At 41.0% G+C, this 20,000-nt stretch overlaps 1 protein-coding gene across 1 annotated transcript in view; it reads right to left on the bottom strand.

Moving 5' to 3' along the window:
* LOC138013035 (uncharacterized) overlaps positions 1-4,074 on the bottom strand; it is a 5,910-nt gene extending 1,836 nt beyond the window's left edge. The window contains exons 1-3 of the mRNA XM_068859995.1: positions 3,931-4,074; positions 2,245-2,422; positions 466-587 (exon numbers count right to left, since the gene is read on the bottom strand). Coding sequence (XP_068716096.1) covers positions 466-587; positions 2,245-2,422; positions 3,931-3,954 — 324 coding nt within the window. The 5' untranslated portion in view covers positions 3,955-4,074. The remainder of the gene's footprint in view (positions 1-465; positions 588-2,244; positions 2,423-3,930) is intronic.
* Between the last annotated feature and the right edge of the window lie 15,926 nt (positions 4,075-20,000).

Here is a 20,000-nt window from a genome sequence, read left to right as displayed (position 1 = left end):
GGCAACGAGAACGTCATCTCAAAATATAAAATCGTGTTATTTTAATCGCTACGTGACTATTTCAACCTTTTTTTTATGACTACGGTGTGGTAGTTCCTCAAAAATGACACTCGTCGGAACGGCACTTAATTTAGGGGAAAAAGTGAAAATTTATTTTCAAGTGCTGACGTCCTTGATAAAACCTCAAATCAGAGCTCAATGTTTTCGTTTCTGTTACATAGGCATATGCATAAATTAATTGTGTCAATAATTAAAACCTAAGAATAATCAGGTCTGCAAGAATGATCACTTAAAGTGGAGGTAAGATCTTATTCTGAACGAAAAACAATGTAACTTACTTTTTTGGGGAGTCAAAAAGCTCGAGTCGCACTTCAAATTGTCTCTTTTAGAAAACGAATATCAAATATTTGACGAGCAAAACCCCCACCCCACTCCATCTCCTTTTCTTACCCCCTCCATCCTTACCTTTATTATCAAGTTTCCCCCGTCCACACCCAAGATGCAATGTGGAAAGGCAGATGGTCGAAGAACAACTTCCATCGTTTTCTCGCCTCTGACAGAAGTCCAGATGTTTTCGTAAATAAACTCTGTGGAAAATTATCACAAACAAGCACATATAACATAAGTATTAGAATCCTCTGTGCCAGAGAAACTATTCAAATCATACAATAGTCAATGTTTTATTTTCTAGCTCTGCGCAGAAGCTCTTAACGGCATTTTCACAGATGAAGCTATTTTTAGACGAGTTCTTAAATAAGATTCGGCTTGCCCGAGTGGCCATTCTCAATCCAATGGTTATTAATTTCTCATGCAAGACTTGCGATTAGCTGGAAAGGTCTAGTTCTGGTTTCGCGGGGAAACCAATCTAAAAGTAGGAAGTTTCAGCACGCGACGTTTTTGAGCTGAGGACGCCAGACGGAAGTGAACTGTTTTCCCTTTTAGCCTGGCTTGTCACTCGGTCTTTAAAAATGTTGTTCCACAAGAATGAAATGACGTTAAACACTCCTAATCACGGGCTCCTGATAGATTTCAAACTCTTCTATCCCACAGAAACTTCGATGTTTTATTCTAGATTTATGCTGTTTTATAGCGAGGAGGGAATCTTCATTTACAATCTTTCTCTTCTCATTAGAATATGCACATAATTTTCAATCAATCTGTCAAAACACCAGGACTAAATACGAAAAGTGTTTCGCATAATTATAAGCCCAATATATCAGATAACCCAGGTGCCCGTGGGTAGGAGCTTGCCTCTCCCATGCAAGCCCTATGAGTATCTTTTCATTCATGATAGAACGCCACGAGTTCTTCGGCTCCTAGTCACTGGATATTCTTAAGGTTGTCTTTAATTTTACGAGAAGTATATGTGTTCATATTGGAGCTTTTTCCAACTAATAATTATCACATCATCTTTTAAAGGCTAATTTTTCGCTGATTATAAAAGACTAGAAGTTGACTTTTGGCAAGTTTTTTAAGTCCCTCTCAGCCGGATTCAGCTTGTGGGTTGAGTTTGTTGCTTCTCTACTCTGCTCCGCGGGGTTTTTTTCCGGCCATTTTCAAAGTTTGAAAATATTTGTAACACTCATGCGTATTTATCTCATATTGTAAGCTGATAGCTTTGCACGCGCGCACACTTGCTGTAAATGTTCGCTCGTGCACAAAATTATTCAACATGTTGAACAATAGCGCTCAAAACGCCAACGCACACTGGGGGAACTCGCTTACGGCGACAGTCACGAATTAAACTTTGCTAAGCTGATAGCTCTAGTGTGCGGCGGGCTTTAATGGTTTCAGGTTCGTCTCTCTCTATCCCACTTCTTTTTCTTTAATCTACAGTTATCAACAAAATTCCCCGCATTTTCTTTTTATGATCCAGTCGTTTGCAGCTAAGTCCAGAAAAGCACGTCATTAGATGCAAGGGTCACGAACTGTCTCCTAGCTCTTTTCTCCAACGACAACATCACTCACGCCTGAGAATTTCGAGGTGAGAGCACTTGCCTTCCACCCATGTAGTCCGGGTTCGATTCCCAGACTCGGCGTCATATGTGGGTTGAGTTTGTTTGTTCTCTACTCTGCACCGATTTGCGTTAATTGGTTGATTTCAGATTACAGTGTCCCCAATTAGTGCTTCAGCGCTAATAGATAAGAGATAAAGAGATAAAATAAAGTTCCTTTTCTTTTCCTTATTAAAGAGACATCTAATTTCGTGGATTTCTGCACATCAGTGATCAAATGGTTCCTTACTAGTTCCGGGTTCGTCTCTTTTTCCAGTGAATGAAATTCTGGCTGTCTGCCCGTTGTCAGGTTCTCCAAATGTAAGAAGGCGCTTGACTCTGCCTTCTCGCATGCAGGCTTCAACAGACACTAGAAATTTTCCGTGAGTGGACTCACCGCACAGCGAAAACTTGAAGAACAGTGATATCTACAAACAAATGAAACTAATATTGAAATTTTGCATTCAATACATGACCTGCATTTTCTTCGTTTAATTACAGTTAAGGCATGCGGATGTACTGCCGCTGTTTTTAATCGAGCGTGAATAAATGACATCGATGACACCATGTACAATGTAGGCGGCGAAGCAACGAAAATTTATCCCAGAAAGCAAATGAAGGTTTGACTTTCATTATTAAGTTTCCCCTATATCTTGGCCTAAATCCCATTTCTTATTCAAACTTTTTGTTTGTTTCTCTGATGACAACAAAGTAATGATCATTTGAAAGGGAAGGGGGGTTTCTTTCTGTGATATAAGTGAGTGTTGCCGTAAAAAATAATCCTCTGTATTCCCTATGCTGATAAAACAGTTTTTCTCATATGAATTGAGAGAGGAAATCGGAATTCTTTGCAACACGGAAAAAAGTGTATGGAGCTCTCATCTAAGAGCAGCTGCGGGTTTTCAGTGCAAACTGTACAACATCAGTTGATCAACAGATGATCTGCTTTTCGAACCGACTTTAGCCAGTTATTGTTTCTTCATGTTTGGTCGTACTTGCGTTACTCGTAGCCAGGAACTCAATTAATTTTCAGTTGTTCCGGATTTTTCCGTTTCTTCCGTGTGTTCGTATCCACCGTTCCAGAAAATTGCTACAGATGCTTTGCTTGGAATAATTTGGAGTCTTTTCAACAAAAACGACGAAAATTCCGAGAAAAGGAAGATTATTTTATACTCTGTTCAGTGCGGGGGAGATTTCACGCTCCTTGAGTTGATATTATTACGATGAGTAATTTTATCAACCTTAAGGGTTCAGTGACTAAGGCGATGTTGCTCATATTTGCTAAATGAAAACTGACAAGAAAGATACGAGGTCTACCAAGAAGCTTTGATTAAAATTCATACGCTCCCCAATGATTTCGCGTTATTTGCTTGAAGAGTTATCAATAAACGGAATAATTTTCTAGGTTTCTACATGCCTTGAGGGTTATCGACAATGACGTACGTGTTGACTCTTTTTCGCATAATGAAATTAAAAGCGACAAAACGTTGTTACGTGAACACCACAAGAAAAAAAAAACCGAAGAAAACAATGGCTCTGCTCTAGCAGCGAAAACGAGCTTATATATATGGAAATCGAAAGTGCTTTAAAAGTAAGTTGTCGAAACTGATTCCATACCATTCAGTTTAACCTCTGGACACAAAATAAACACTCTAGAACATGGAAGAGTCTAGTGATTTTCACTTTTTTTTTTTCTTTCTGAAAGAGACCTTTTGAAAGATACACTCTTAGTTTAAACTGCAGGATTTATATATCAGATGGATTCTATCTTACCAAAATAGCCAAAACCGTTTTCGTCTTGAGTCGCTCTTCCACGAAAAAAAGTGGAAAGTGTGGCCTTTGAGTTAAATCAATATAGTTCATCAAATTAAGAACTTGATCAATTTGACACCGTTATCCTTAAAGTAAGAACAAGGCTGAAGACATAAACACTTACCAGAATAACAAAAGCCGTCACCATTTTCGAAGATGTATTAAAGCAATTCTAAACTTGGTCTTTTTCGAGGAGGTGCCTTCCGACAATGAAGCATTTCGTAGAGTAGCGTGACATTTAAAAGCAATTATTGAAATGGGAAAATTCCCAAAAAGTCCTTAAGGTGACAAAGTTGTATGTCCTTTATATGCTAAAATAGTCGTATTAATTCCGCTTAAGCAAGCACCTTTTTATTGGCTCTTTTAGATACACAAACAAACGAACACACTAGAGTTGAAGATGCTAAATGGGCAATTAGATGCGGGACTAAGCCGGAATAATGTCACCATCATGCAAATTAGGGACAGTGAAGTTTCTCTTTCTTAGTGTGAAGTAATAGTCGGAGAATTTGCTGAGCTGACAAAGTTGGAGGATTTTCACTGAATAAATGTTCGCAGGTGATCAGTTGGATTCATCAGACTAAACGAAGACAGTACTTTTCCAAAATAGCGGTCATTGCTCATAGCAAACGGGTAGATAATAAAGCATTCTTCCGTGAAATGATAAGGGCGTCAAGGATCTAAAAAAAAAACTTGAACAACGTTTGACAATTTAACAATATTGCGAAAAACAAACAATGCGTGACAAACAACAAAATAACACTCACAAAGTGTCTTTTTGCACTATAAATCGTTTACACCGCGCACCGGTGGCTCAGTTGGTTGAGCACCGACCTGTCACGCGGGAGGTCGTGAGTTTAACTCCGGCCGGACCAACACTCAGGGTCTTTAAATAGCTGAGGAGAAAGTGCTGCCTTTGTAATTACATCTGCAAATGGTTAGACTCTCTAGTCTTCTCGGATAAGGACGATAAGCTGGAGGTCCCGTCTCATAACCCTTCAATGTTCATAATCCTGTGGGACGTAAAAGAACCCACACACTTGTCGCAAAGAGTAGGGCATGTAGTTCCCGGTGTTGTGGTCTGTCTTCTGTGGTGTATCATGGTTGGGAGGGTAAATGCTGGGAGATATTAGCTACACCAAGCTACTCTAAAATCCGAGGGTAAAGAAAGATATATGATATGATATGATATGATATGATATGATGATACAGAGGTCAATAGACAAATGGATTCTTTCCACTTTACGACTTCTCACCTCGCTAATCATGACCTCAATAAATTATATTTGCACATCGCACAGTCATACGTTCAAACTACACTTTGCACCAAGAATGATTTGAATCCACTGGGATTCGAACAATAGTTAAATACCGTAGCTTCTTCACCCAAGGTACCCACTCAGCTGAGGAACACCGAATCTAGATGACAGAGAAAAAAACGTGAGATGCCAAAGGCTCGAGCGTCACAACTCCTATCCACATGTGCCCAACCTGGTTTCCGCGCCCAGATCGGCCTTACCAGCCATGCACCGCTTCAGCACCATCAAAATATGATGTCATGGAGATCTTCGAATACGAAAGACGAACAAAAAAAGTTACCAACACACTTGGATTTTTTAAATTTATTCCTGTACGCGAGGCACAAAGATAGACTTAAATACGCTTGTTACAAACTGGGTATGAACAAGTCAGAATGCCCATGCCTTATGACACAGGTTCTCTTCCCTAGGTAATGCTGGTCTCATGGCACAGCTTTAAATTAAAGCGTTGTGTTGTTGGAGTTACAAAAATTTGCCACTTACTTGGCAAAAGAAAAGTGCCCACATGTGCAAACAACACTGGACAACAAATGTTCTAACAACAAAATTGAATATTTAATATCTCTTACCTTGTTCTATAATTATCTTATATAATATCAGTTTGTTTCATATCTACGTTTCTGATCTACGCGAGCACCTCAGTGACTCCACCTCGTGGTACCAGTAAGCTGATGATACCACTATCTATAGCCTAGTTCTGTAAAAGCTATCTCAAAATATATTTAGTCTGAACTCGACTCTTGACGATCTAGTGAAGTGGTCTTTCAGAATAAAATCTTGCTCCCAATCGAGGAAAAACAAAATCAATGCTGCTGTCAACCACACATACGGCACGGGTCAATAAGCTCAAAGAAAATAATCTAGGTTTGCAAATTTTCAACTGCTATCTAGAAAGAATTACCCTTGCGAAGCTACTGGGTGTCACAATACAAGAAAGTTTAAAGTGGGAACAACTCGTAAAAAATGTTGCTAATGCCTCTTATGGGATTTTACGGACATTGTGTAAACTCTAATTTTGGTCTTTTACGCTTTCCGCAAACGAAGACTTAAGTTACGTTTTTATTAAAGTGCTCGAGGTTTATGCCAATGGCTGGCATATCAGTGCTTCATTAAGTGTACGAGAAAGGCGATTTATATTGCAAAAGTTTGGCTTGATAACTATTCTTGGTTTTCATCCACGCAACGAAATGGTAATGTCGGCAATGCAGAATTACCATCCAAAATGGCCATCATGCATAACGTCAGATGCAAACCAGCAATATTTAAATTGTGCCTCGTAAACTGACGAATTACTAATTGCAACTTTAGTCGTGGCTGAATTTAACGGTTACGTGTACGTAAATACTGCTGGCTTTAAACCAAGCTCGACAGCACTCGATTCCTGTATTGCTGCTGTAAATGTTAGAATAACAGGATTTTCATGCTTTTATAACAAGCTAGAGCCTGTTATTTGCTGTTTGCCGTTTCACAGAAACGGGACACCAAATCTCTCTCTTATGAGTCAAACGTGTAACAACTTAATCAGCGATTAGTAAGCTTGTAAATGGAAATACATTTGAAAGTGCTTAGTCATCTCGTCACGAAAAGTTTGCCGAATGCTGAATAAATTGGTAACAAAACGATCCCAATTCATGCAAAATTCAAAAGGAATTGTCTTGTCCTTGGGAAAAGGGCCTTTTAAATGGTTATACAGGTTTGACAGCATTTTGGAAATAAATAACCTTTATGCTGGAATAATACTCTTACGTAATTTATAAAATGATTAAATGTAAGAGTGTTTTCACGTGACGTCACGGCGGCCAAGTTGGTGTTCCTAAACAATGGAACGGCGGCCAGGTTGGTGTACCCAACTTATCCTCTGGGAATTGAGCTCTATTATCATTAAAACGCTTCAGAAACTTCTTTTGTCGAAGCGATAAGAGAATTAGACTTCGGTAATTGCTTGACATTCTCTGTCTTTGTTATTCTTTTGACGCACGATTTTGGAGTTAATACACTTTAAACTTAAAAATGTGTATATCTATAAAAACCGCTTTAAAAACTGCAATAGATTTCGCTGAAAACTCAGCCTCATCAGGCATGTTCCGCCATCTTGGATTCAAGAGTATCTTGAGTATCTTGAATCCAAGATGGCGGAACATGCCTGACGAGGCTGAGTTTTCAGCGACATTTATTACAATTTTTAAAGCGGTTTTTATAGATATACACATTTTTAAGTTTTAAGTGTATTAACTCCAAAAATTTTGCGTCAAAAGAATGACAAAGACAGAGAATGTCAAGCAATTACCGAAATCATTAAAACGTTTTCTTTTGTTTGAGTGGAAAAAAACAAGGTTACTGATCACCTGAGTGAAAACACTCTCTATATAAGGTTACACCTCCTAGTTCGGACCGGAAGACGTTTAAATTCCTTCCTCCGGAATTTCCGGGTTTCATATGTGGGTGGGGGGAGGACGAAAATCATTTAAATGGTACTTCTGTCCAACGGCAAAATCTTATTTGAAACAGAAGTGGCTCTGGACGGCATCGAATTTTCTGGACCAGACTTAACCATTTATCTAAAGCGGGAAGGCTTGTGGCTGCAGAAGCCTCAAATCACAATATGAATTACTTCGGAAGTACAGTTAATTTTTCTGTTTAGGTCTAAGGTTCATTGCCCTGGAATAATAGAATTGAGTAATTAAAGAATTCTAGATTGCTCAGTCTGTTTAACTTGGTAGCTTTTCCACGCGTGACAAGCGAAATAAATTTACAAATGGGTAGACATGCAGCGCTTAAAGGATTCTATGTGGAAATTCGAAAACCAGTTCCAACCATTCAACGCTGAGATACCCATAGCCCACTTTCATAATGGTCGCCACATAAAATATTCTTTGTTTTAAATTTTAATAAGCCATTTTAGCCTGGTTCCGACGAACAAACTTCAAAGAATCTTTGTTTCAAATGACGGCAGTAAGTCTAGTTAAGATATTAAAATACAAAAGAAATGTGAAGGTGGTCGCTATTTATGAAAGTGGGCTATTCTTGGTTTGTATTCACGTCATTAGACGGCCATGTTGGTGTTCAAAACAAAAGCGAAATGTCCTTCGCGTTTTGCATAATAACAGAGCCAGAAATAACATACAAACATCAGATGTAAGCGCATCATTCGAAATTATCTTTTACTTGACGTTTCGTATGCATGCTTCTGCATACATCTTCAGAAGTGACGGTTAATACAAAATTGGAGTACACAGGATCAACAGTGTCTCCTTTATTTTACAGTGAGTGCCGAATCGCCCTTCTTGATAAATAATTTAAACCCGATCTTAAATGAATATGTCAGCAGCGAAAAGTTGTGGTTGGCGCATTTTCTTTTGTCATTCAACGGCCTGTATACAAAACTAATATTTAAAACACTCAACAGACTGAAAGTCCCGGGAGAGTTTGATGAAGTAGCAGGGAACAGGGAAGAGCGGGGCTGATATATTAAATTGAAAGGGATTTATACAGATAAGTTCCTCCAGTGAGGGATTTTGTAGGAACAATCCAAAAACAAAGGCAAAGGCAAATGAATTTTCATCGATAGCCTTCTCTGCAGCAGAAAAATGAAATTCTGATTATTTCAATAACGACGTGTTACAATTTAAAGTGTTTTAAAATTACGAAAGTACACTGATTAAAAGCAGCAAGTCCAAATTCAGAGCGTTGATATTATTGCAAAGACCTAACATCTCTATGCCCGGCGCGCTTCAAGACAAACTTCAATCTTCTCTTGCAAACTTGTATGGAATTCCTTCTGGTTGCTGTCGTTGCACGGAGGCTGTGGTTTGTAAATTGACCCTCGATTCCAGCGTTTTTGCTTAACGCACTGGACAATTTCCATACCAAACTGCAAAATGTGCAAAAAATATTATTAATACGTTATTTTTACAACCTAACGTACAGAATTTGCTATATTTTTTTTAAACTTCCCATCATCAAAATACTTGAATCCACCTCTAGGAGTCAAGTAGAACACGTGATGTAGTCGGATGCTCTAACCACTGAGCTACTGGAGACTCCAGTAGGAGTCGTCGTGGATTCGAATCCCATCTGGGGCTCGGATTTTTCCGAGTTCCCAATGGTTTCTATTAACATTTCATTTCGTATGTGTATTTTCAAATCTGTCAGCCAATAAATCAGTACTGAATATTGAAAGTACATTGCATACTGAGCTATCTCTCAAACATTGAGCGCAATTTACATCTACATCTACATTCATAACATGCAAGATCCTGAATAAGGACATTTCGCAAGTGACATACAAAATCAGATAAAATAAATTAAATAAATCTAAATAAATAAATGAATGAACAACATAAAAAATGACAGTACATGAATATAACTAATATTATTCAGTTCACTCATTCATTAGGGCGGAGCCTAGAGCTCTTTTAAGACAGTGAATAGGCAATTTTCACGATGGTGTCATTTGACTACAGCTACCACAATTCAGTTTGTTTTTCTTTTCATACTTAAATTTTGTATTCCCAGTGGGGTAAAAATAAATATAGCTCTAATTAGCATTAGACAATCGAAACCTGAAGGATTCTGGTACTTGTAGTCACATGGCGTCATCATGCAAATGTCCTATTGAGTTCGACTGTCTAGTGTCCGCATGCAAACTGTTCCACTCCTCTAATTGTTCGCGGCCAAAAGCTCAATGTGTACCCATCACATGTTGCCTGAAGAGGAGTAACTAAGTGGGTGGGAGTGGCGGGTGCGTTGGAGTTACTGATGCTGGACATAGATCCGAACAGTAATTTCAGCTTCGTTGTTTAGTGTTTTGAAGAGCATGCATAGCCTTGCTATTCGCCTCCTGAGCTGTAGTGTGGGCCATCGTAACCTGTTTAATGCTTGGGAGACACAGTCGTCCTCTCTTGAGTACGTCTTGGTCACAAAACGAGCAGCCCGTCTCTGGACTTGCTCTAGCATGTCTATTTGGTATTTTCTGTAGGGATCCCATGACGCACAAGCATATTCTAATGACGGTCTACTGGTCTAACCAGTGAAATATGTGCCTGAGCCTTGATTCTCCCCGGGAAAGAGTGGGGAGTTTTTTTTTTTTTTAATGAATCCTAGTGTCTGATCGGCTTTGTTCTTTACATTTAAAATGTGCATTCTCCAATTAAGAGTTTCCGTGATGGTAATCCTAGGTACACCTGGTGGTCCACCATGTCAAGAATCTGATTCAGCATGGTATATTGGTGGGCAATGGGTTTTTTTGATCGGTGAATATGCAGCACGTAGCACTTAGATGGGTGGAAATTCATTTGCCAGATTTGTGACCAAACTACGAGTTGGTCCAGGTCACTCTGTAAACTTTGTGCACCAGTTTGTCTATGTATTATTGCATACAGGAGGGTGTCATCAGCAAACAATTTTAAGTGTGATGAGAGCTTGCTACCCATATCATTTACATACAGTAGAAAGCACAGGGGTCCAAGAACCTTTCCTTGGGGGACTCCTGATAGAACTTTAGCTTCAGTACAGCCTTCAAGAACCACTTTTTGGGTTCTCTTTTCTAGCCACGCCTGCAGCGAATCCAAAGTTTGACCACGAATTACCATAGCAGTCGAGATTGAGAAGCAAGCGCTTGTGCGCAACACTGTCAAATGTTTTTGAAAAATCTGATATCAACAAGTCTGTTTAGGTCCTGTAGTTAAGCGATCGGCCTAGGTGCTCCAGGGTATTTATTATTAGAGTCTCACATAAACGATGCTGTTTAAAACCATGCTGGTAATCAACTAAGATGTTGTGCTCTTGCAGCTGAGCCATGATACTGTGAAATATTATGTGCTCCAGGATTTTGCAAGGTATTGATGTTAATGACACTGGGCCATAGTTTGCTGCATCCAGCTTAGATCCCTTCTCGTATTTTGCTGCTATGTTTTCAGTTACCCGGGGAGGGTGCCAGTATCAATTGGTTGTTGGAATATAAAGGTAAAAAACGCAGCTATAGCTGGTGCAGCCTCTTTCAGTATGCACGCAGGGATGAGATCAGGGCCAGTTGCTTCGGATGGAGTGATTTTCTCAAGGAGTTTTATAACACCAATATGGTCGACAGCAATGTCTGGTATATCAGGGAATTCACTCTGCCCTACTCTTGGTAACATAGGTTTCTCATTGGTAAAAGCCCTGGTGTAGTGTGTATTTAGCACCTCTGCTTTCAATAGGATCTGTTATGTATACTCCATTTGATTTCAGGATGGGTATACCAATTGAGTCTTTCCGTTTTGCTTTAACGTACTGCCAGCGACGCTTGGTGGTGGAAGGCTTATCATTGTTTGATACATTGTTAATATTATCCTCAGATTGAAAATCGAAAAGATTATTTATATATTCCTGATGACCTTCCTCATTTCTTTGTGTACTAGTTTGTAGAATTACATGAATTTACTCCAGTCCTTCTGACGTTTGCTTTGACGAGCTGTGTTGTAACGTCTTCGTTTTTGACGAATGAGTTGATTGTTCATCCAAGGAAGAGATTTTTTCATTATGAGGGATTTCTGAAGAATAAACTGGTGAGCAGCATTGAACATTGTACTTTTAAAGTGATTCCAGTTTTCCTCAACTGGCTTAAGGACAGGTTCTGAAGCATGAAATGATGAGAAAGCCTCTCTAAGATATTCAGGCAATCCTGTCAAATTAGCTCTCTTACAGAGGTAGACAGACCTGCATTGTGGGTGGATTTATTGGTGGTAGAGTCCTGAGGTTGGTGTCGCATATTACTGCAATATGGTCACTCATGCCAGGTACAACAAAGGTTCCATATGCATTAATCAAATCAGGGTGAGTGGTGAATACAAGATCTACGATATTGTTCTGGTGAGTTAACTCACGAACCATTTGACTGTATAAGATTAACGTTGTCCACAATGTCCAACATTTTTTCATTGATAGCCTTTGCATATTGTGGCTCTGATCTTAAGGGGCCGTTCTCCCAGTTAATAGGGAGCTTTAGCAACGACGACGGGAACGGCAAGGAGAACGTCATGTAAAAACATAAATTCACGTTATTGCGATCCCTTCGCGACTATTCCTAGCTTTTTAATATGACAAAGGTGTGGCAGTCCCTCAGGAATGAAACCGTTACGAGCGGCGCTTAATTTAGGGGAGAAAAACGAAATTTTATCTCCAAGTGCTGACGTTCTCCATAACACTTCAAACTTGGCAATTTCACGTTGTTGCTTTGCTGACGACGGCAAAGAAATGGACAAAAATGAAAAAAGCACGTGCAGGGCGTGCAAAAGCTATTGTTTTTGCCCACTGAATATGCAAATTTGTAAGGTTCTCGTTGCCGTCGCCGTTGTCGTTACTATAAAGCTCCCTAACATCCGGGAAGGTGAAGTTGCCACCAAGAATTACCATATGATGACTGCCACCAATTCCAGCCAGTTCCCTGAGGTTGCACATGGAAAGTATGAGCTGTTCCATGATATCAACAGTAGAGCCAGGCTGGCGGTAAAAAGATCCAAACAGAATTTCCCCGTTTGAGTGTGAAAGCTTAGTCTATACCATCTCGCAATCTGCTGGTAGAAGCGTTCAACTCCACTGAGATGATGTTATTGTGGACTGCGATGAAGACCCCAACTTTGGGCGCATGCATGGTCCCGATCCTTACGGTTTGGCGGGGGGGGTTGTTGATTGATCCATCAATGTGAGATTCACAGCCTAGGATGACATCCGGTTTATAGGTCTCTATAAACTGGTGAAGTTGTAAACGCTTGTCATGACTAATAAGACGGCAGACGTTTATTATACACAGCCGTATTTGATCACGCCTGTGATGCTAGAGGTCTGGCAAGCTCTCAGGTGGTTGAATTGAGCTTTCATCAGGACGGGTGTCTGGCAAGCTCTTAGACGTTTAAATTGGGCTTTCATCAGGACGGCTGTCATGAAGTTAATTCAGAGGTAATTAATTATCCGCTTAAGGGAGAAAAACAATTCGTGCCACGAGGACCTTGAACTCGAGTTAGAGCGCTTATAGACACGTGAAATGGCTATCTGTGAGGATCAATTTTATCGGGGCCGCTTGTGGATATTAAAGTTGTTGAGGTAAAAGAGATTTTCATAGGGATCTCCGATTAAGCAATGCGAATGGAAAACGATAAAAAGAACAGCATTTAGAGGAACTAGGAAGCACACGTCCGCCATATTGAAGAGCTCTGACCACCCAGATATGACGCTTTGAAAATTCGAAATTCTACAAAGAACGTATGGGCTCATTAGTGCTTTTGCCACCCAAGATTTTTTTAGTTTTCGATGGTTAATAACTCCCTCGTTACCAAAGATAAAAGGCTTAAAACTGGATATTTCACAAAGTTTAACACGTTCTTTCACCTTTCAAAGTTAATTTCTGAATAGCATGATGCTTTCTGTCAGCAAACTCGTATGTTAATGAGACAAAATGTAAACAATGACGTCAGCAAAGATTCGCCTATTCATGTTTCCTAAGTTTAATATTTTCAAAGTTTACATGTTTTCTTCCTTGTACAAAAAGTGCTCTTCTAATTCGAAACACCGTAAATCAAAATCATAGACAAATCACATTGAATAATTAAATTTCAGTTTAATTTCAATGTTAGCTTTTGTACATTGCATCATTACGTTCTCTCTCTCTCTCTAGAGACTGGTTGCAAACCACGTCTACAGCTATGTGTACAGACCACAGTACATAAAGAATAGGCCATTTCCGAGTTTATGTTTTTAGTTTTTCCCATTAAAATTAGTTTTCATTCGTATGCAAAGTAGAACTAATTACCATAAAAAAAACTTCGCACTTAGACTCGCTTTGAAGAGGAGGCAGACATGAACTCGGAAATGGCCTATTGATTAAGGAGAGCAAGGGGAGAGAGGGGGATGGGGATAACGGAGACCGGAGTAACTTGGAACAAAAAGTTCCCGAAGCAGAGTAGCCTTTTCAACTAATTGCCTGCGTTGCAAGCGTTTCTACGGTATCAAGATTTTCCCTGTTTTGGCCGCGGGCAAAATGGGACGAGACGAAGAAATGAAAGAGGGCAGGGAAGGACCGATTATCCAACAAATTCAACCCTATGATGACGCCGAGTCTGGAGGTCTATCTGGGTCTCATTGGTGGAAGGCAAGCACTCTCACCATTTCCCACCTTGCGCCAACCTAGCCCGACACCCACCAAGTCCCTTTTGTTTAATTGTTTGACTTGTTGCGATCCATTTCAATTTAAGGTATCTGTAATTTTGAAGAACTCGCAAATGTTATCTCAGATTGATTGTTGTTTTCCAAATGAAAACGAAATGTTGTACAGAACTGAAGTGATCAAGCACATAATTGACCAAGAACAGTAATCTATTTCCATTGGTCTTCCCTTCACTCTTTAAGCTATGGAGTAGAAAACGTTGGTTGCCACCTTCGGAAGAAGGGGTACATTCGGTACAGGGGAAGGGTGGGTGGGAAAGCGGCAACCAACACGGGATCGCGATCAAGTGAAGGGTAGACCATGAGCCCCATGATTTACGGTTATACCATTAGTTCACCCCTCGACTCCTCGTGTGAAGTGACGCTTATTAGTATGCAAACTAGCTTATATACTGCAGGGAAGACCGCTGAAAATAGTAATCTATTTCCATTGGTCTTCCCTTTACTCTTTAAGCTATGGAGTAGAAAACGTTGGTTGGAACAGACGGATGATGGTAATTTATCGAATAGAATAGGGCCAAAACTACTTTGTCCTCCCAATCTCAAAAATCCTACCTCGAATTATGGCGCTTTAGGGCTCGTGGTGGAAAAGCACAAACAAAACATTTTAAAGTGTTTAAATCAAGGTAGTGGTCGGTTGGTGCCGATTGCAACGGGTCTATACTCGCGAGGATCTCCGAGGACCCCTCTGATCGGAGCACGTGTGTAATCTTCATATAATAGTTAGCAGTTTTAGGACTATGCCATCCTACATGAGACATTATATCCGCAAGAGGTGATCCAGTCAAGGCAAGTGTGATAGCGCAGCCCGCTCTGAAACTGTGTAGTGTCTCTCCTTCGTCGATATTCCTCTCTTTGAGATAGCAGCGTAGTCTCGACTCAGCAGTGGAGCTAGCAAGAGGAGAGTTGGAAACCATTCCCTTCCGATCAGTGGGACGGCATAAGTAGCCTGTCGTAAGATCGAGCCCCAGTTTGCTTGACATAGAAACGTAGTTTTCAATGGCTCTGATGGGGCACACATCTAAATTAGGGTGACGGCGGACGCCGAAAACATTCGCATTACCGTCTCGCAGAGTCTTGCCCCAAATGTGATTAAACAAGAAACCTGTGTCATCGGGAAAACGAATTATTTCTGGAGATTTCAACTGTCCCAAATCACCGCCACGGTCCCCGCTAAAAAAGAGCAACTTGAAATAAGCTAGATCTCTACCGATAATGAAAATATCTTTATGACGCAATGCGTCAGACTCTAACTTGTTTTCAAGAAAACGAGATAACTGGAGCAGTTTTTGTATAAACAAAGGTACGGCCTGTTTTGGGATAACACGGGCCTGCAGTTGCTCACACGTTATTGATCTGAGGTATCGTTTAACTTCTGGGTCCGCCGCAGGGTTGCCAGCCGAAAGTCTCGAGTCCCAGTCCGCTTTACATTCGGCCTCTTGAAAGACAGCCCTTAACTTGCCAATGTATGAGTCAACAGTATTGTAAGACAAACGAGTAGGGCACGCGCAGGGAGACATTCCGCTCTGGCCTTGATATGAGCAGTCGGATCCATGGACTTTAGTATTCCCTTTGTGGTCTTTCCAGACTAAAAATCGACACACATCTCTTGGGGTAGCGGAAAAAATTGTTTTATTCCCTGGGAGCGAATGAAGAAAAGACTCTAACTCCGAACGCAATGATGGCTTTTCCTTTGAGTGGGGTGTAGAAACTGTCGCTGTATTAAGATCTGACAGTCGCGTGTCAATAGCATTCAAACTGTACTTAGGAGGAAGATGGTGCGAAAGTTTCCGAGTTTTACTTCTTTGATATCCACACATCTGACAGAAGTTGAACGAGCTGTCATTTGGGTGGTTACATCGAGGACACGCTACCGCTGGCACGTAAAGACGAGCTACACCAGGAAGCTCCTAAACGAATAAAAATAGGTTTAGGCAAGTATTTCGTTGCCGCGAAAGTACATGTAAATACTAGTCAAAAAAAAGAAACGTGTAAAGTCTTTATTGTTATAGAATGTATTATGTGACAAGTACAAGTGTCATGGCGAATTTTTTGAGGCGCGCAAAGCGAACATCAAGAACCTAATAGTTATATAACATACTCGGGCATCACGGTTCGACCTCTTATAATCGGAACGCCCAAAGATCCCACGGTAACTTCCATGAGGGAGAAAACCCATTTTTGGACGGAACCAAAACAGCACCCAGCGTACCTTCTTTCGCTAATAACAGGCTGTCAGAGCAATGCGCTGTTATAACTGGCCACCAGAACCGACGTTGCTTTACGTCAGGGACGACAACCGTGCATGGGAAAGAGTAATAGGATATATACCTCAGAACCTGGGAAATGAGGACAATCGGTGGAAAGACGTAAGCATTGCTAAACAGAGTATTGTAATACGTCGAATGGTGAGGATTCTGTGCAAAAATATTTACCCCCTGTGCACCTTGGATGACATACGGAGCGAAAAACGGGAGAGGGAATCCCTGGTTATTGCATTGCACGTTTGATGGCAAAGCCATGAGGTCAACTGTATGACCCCCAAAACCCCCAAAACGCTCTTGAAGAACAGACCACAGACGGGGGGCTAGCCTCGAGTCTTGTAAACTAAGACGCCTGGACGGCCCGTCGGCCGGGTTGCGCTCGGAGGGCAAATAAAAGAGATTAAGAAAGGCATTGCACTGCAAGGCGGCCCAGAAGACAGACTTTAGGGCCATTGCAAGTTGAGGCGAGCAGGAACCTTGCCTGTTCCAGGCACCCAAAAGGCTTTTGCTATCAGTATATACATCGACCCAAGAATTGCGAACAAAATGAGAAAATGACAAAAGCGCATTGGCAAGAGCCTGAGCTTCCTTGACATTGATTGAGAGCTCTTTTTCCGATTGGCTCCAGTAATCAGACGTTGATAGGCAAACAGAGTCTGGGCTAAGCACGCCTGCCCAGGCAAAAGAGGATGCATCAGAACATAGTACAACTTGTGAATGTTTTTCCTCGCGCCAAGGCAGATGCCCCGTCCAAGACTTTAAGAAGAGCCAGTGCTCTATCTCCGAACGTAAGGCAGGGCTAATCGTTATAGGACGGGATGATCTGGTTGCCCTTGAGATAGCGTTGTTTATCTCAGAAGTGAATAAGCGAGCTCCAGGGACCGCTAGCGCCAAGGAAGTACATTTCCCTGCCAATTTTTGAAGCTGAAGAAGCGATACAGTATCGCCTCGTAGAAGGCTATTGATCAAGAATAACAACTTCTCTCTCTTTTTACTCGTAATACAAAACGCTTGAAGGGAAGAGTCAACAACAAATCCCAAATAAGTAACCCGCTCCGATGGTATGAGCTGAGACTTTTGAAGGCCAAGAGTATAGCCTAACTTTATGAGAAAATAACATACCAGAAAAATCGCAGATCGTGCCAATTGACAGTTGCGATCCTTGACAGACAAAAACTCATGCCCTGAGAGCGCTGCGTTTTTTTGCAGCATCAATTGACCCGTATGGCGGTCATCTGTGTACAAAGAACAAGGAATGCCTATAGAACGAAAATGATGGGATGCCAGAAGGCCTGTGGAGTGATATACATAAGCAGACAGCTTCCAACCAAAGGGGATCGTGTTGCTTACGAAAAAATTAAACAACCTGCCCATTGAAAACCAAAAAATGTTCGGCTACGTTCTGATAAAAGAATGTGGTCGTAGCCAGATTTATCGTCACAAACTGTTTGAAATGAGTGTGGGGTGACATAGCGCGTCAACATTAACAAATTATCCAACTGGAAAGGTTTATCCATCATCCAGAGATTGAGGAAGCGATCGTCATTGCAAAAACGGGGTTTTTGCGGTTCTACGGTTAAGGGAAAAACGAGATGAGGGGAGTCTACTTCGTTTACTTTACCCCAAAAGGAAATAGCGCCCGACGCTAATCTTTCTAGAATTGTACTTGAAATAAAATCTACAAAAGGCTTACAAGTTTCGTGGTTATAAAAAATTGTCTTTGGTGGAATGCCTGAGTCGTACTGGACACCTTTATAACTTCCTTTGAAACGCTGGAAGTATTGAAAAACATCAATCTTGTCCCTTATCCACTGGAGAACCTCCACAGCTTGTTTAAAACTCCGACAGTCCGAGAATATCTCCTCCCACGCTTTAATGTTCTGATGTAGACGCCCAGCTTGAAAAGAATTAGGGTCGCGAAAGGCGAGATTGGACAAATCACCGATTGTTTTTCCTGAAATAACATCGGAAATTTCGTCTGGCGATATGTGAGTATTATACGTTGTCACTCCCTGGGCTGTAAGGATATCCCCATCTGATGACACCCACTGTTGATGATTAGGCAAAACTTGCTGGGGATGGAAATCTGAATGTAACTCCCATTTCGGGGTGTGATATGATCTTGCACGCTTTTGGACCGGCTGGAGAAAAAGATAAAAAGATGGGGAGCCCAAAAAAAAATAGTACCTTGCGATCATGTAAAAGGGCAGAAAAAAGAACAATACCCAGGGAGTGACTGCCTTGGCGCCCGGTAATCCGAGAGGGTGCTTAGAGACTCCCCCCCCCCCCCCCCAAGCACCGTCACTGGGAGAGAAAAAGATTAGGTCCCATTCCAACCCCGATGTATATGTCAAAAAGGGGGGGGACCCTGTACACCCATCAAGTGAAAAGAATGGGGCATGTGTAGGTTAACCATATTATTTTCTCTTTATTGTAATATAATCGACACATGTATATTCTCCAAATGCATACAATAATTATCCATTGTCGTATTGTGAAATTACCACTACACGCCGCTCGTTATCAAAACATCATCATCACTAGAGATGGGTCATGGTTTAATAATACTTAGGACCCCGATAACCAGGTTGGTGCTGGATGATATGACCGCGAAGTGTTTCTTCGCAGACGCTTACGACATTGTGATACCACGTGGCCCATGACACCACAGTAGAAACAACGTCTATCGCCCGCTGATCTCTGAGACCTTGAGAGCTTTGACGCTGCCTTATCGACCTTCCCCAAGGTTTGCATCACTTTACTGTGAGCAGAATCGCCAACCAGGGCTTGGTAATACGATCGGAAGATTGCAATAGGCTTGTCGAAACGCTCTTTTGAGGACTCCAAAACCACCTTGTAATAGTGAGCCTTATCGTGATCTTTTTGCAGGGCCAGGGCGACCAAATCTTCTAGGATAGAAATGGCTCTGTATATATCAAAATCGCCTTCTTTCTTTAGCGAATATTCCTTGAGTTTCACAATCAAATTATCGACGGACGGGTGAGAACTATCTTCTAGAGCTTTAATGCGCTTTTTAAGCACTTCCAACTCATTAAGCTGGAACACAATAGAAAAGAAAACAACTATTGAGTGTGTGGGCAGCTCAGCGGAACCAAGGAAAAAAAAAAAACGAGTACCAGAAGAAGAAAGTCTTGTTTATACAAAAGACTAACCACAAAAACACTGCCGCACAAGGTTTTACGAACAAAATTATAGAAGGTTCGCAATAAGATTTCGCTAACTCTGAGGGAATAAACGAAAGCAATACATTACAGTCACCAGCTCCGTGGCTGCCATATCTCTACGGCGCTCTGTGACTGAAATGTTACAAAACTTTAAGTTAACAGATACAATATTTTCGCCATCTCTGTGGCTATTACGTCAACTCTGTGACCAAATCTTACACACCAGAC

The sequence above is a fragment of the Montipora foliosa genome, chromosome 8 (genome assembly GCF_036669935.1).
Source record: "Montipora foliosa isolate CH-2021 chromosome 8, ASM3666993v2, whole genome shotgun sequence".
Lineage (NCBI taxonomy): Eukaryota > Metazoa > Cnidaria > Anthozoa > Scleractinia > Acroporidae > Montipora > Montipora foliosa.
This window is presented reverse-complemented; position numbering and strand designations above follow the sequence as displayed.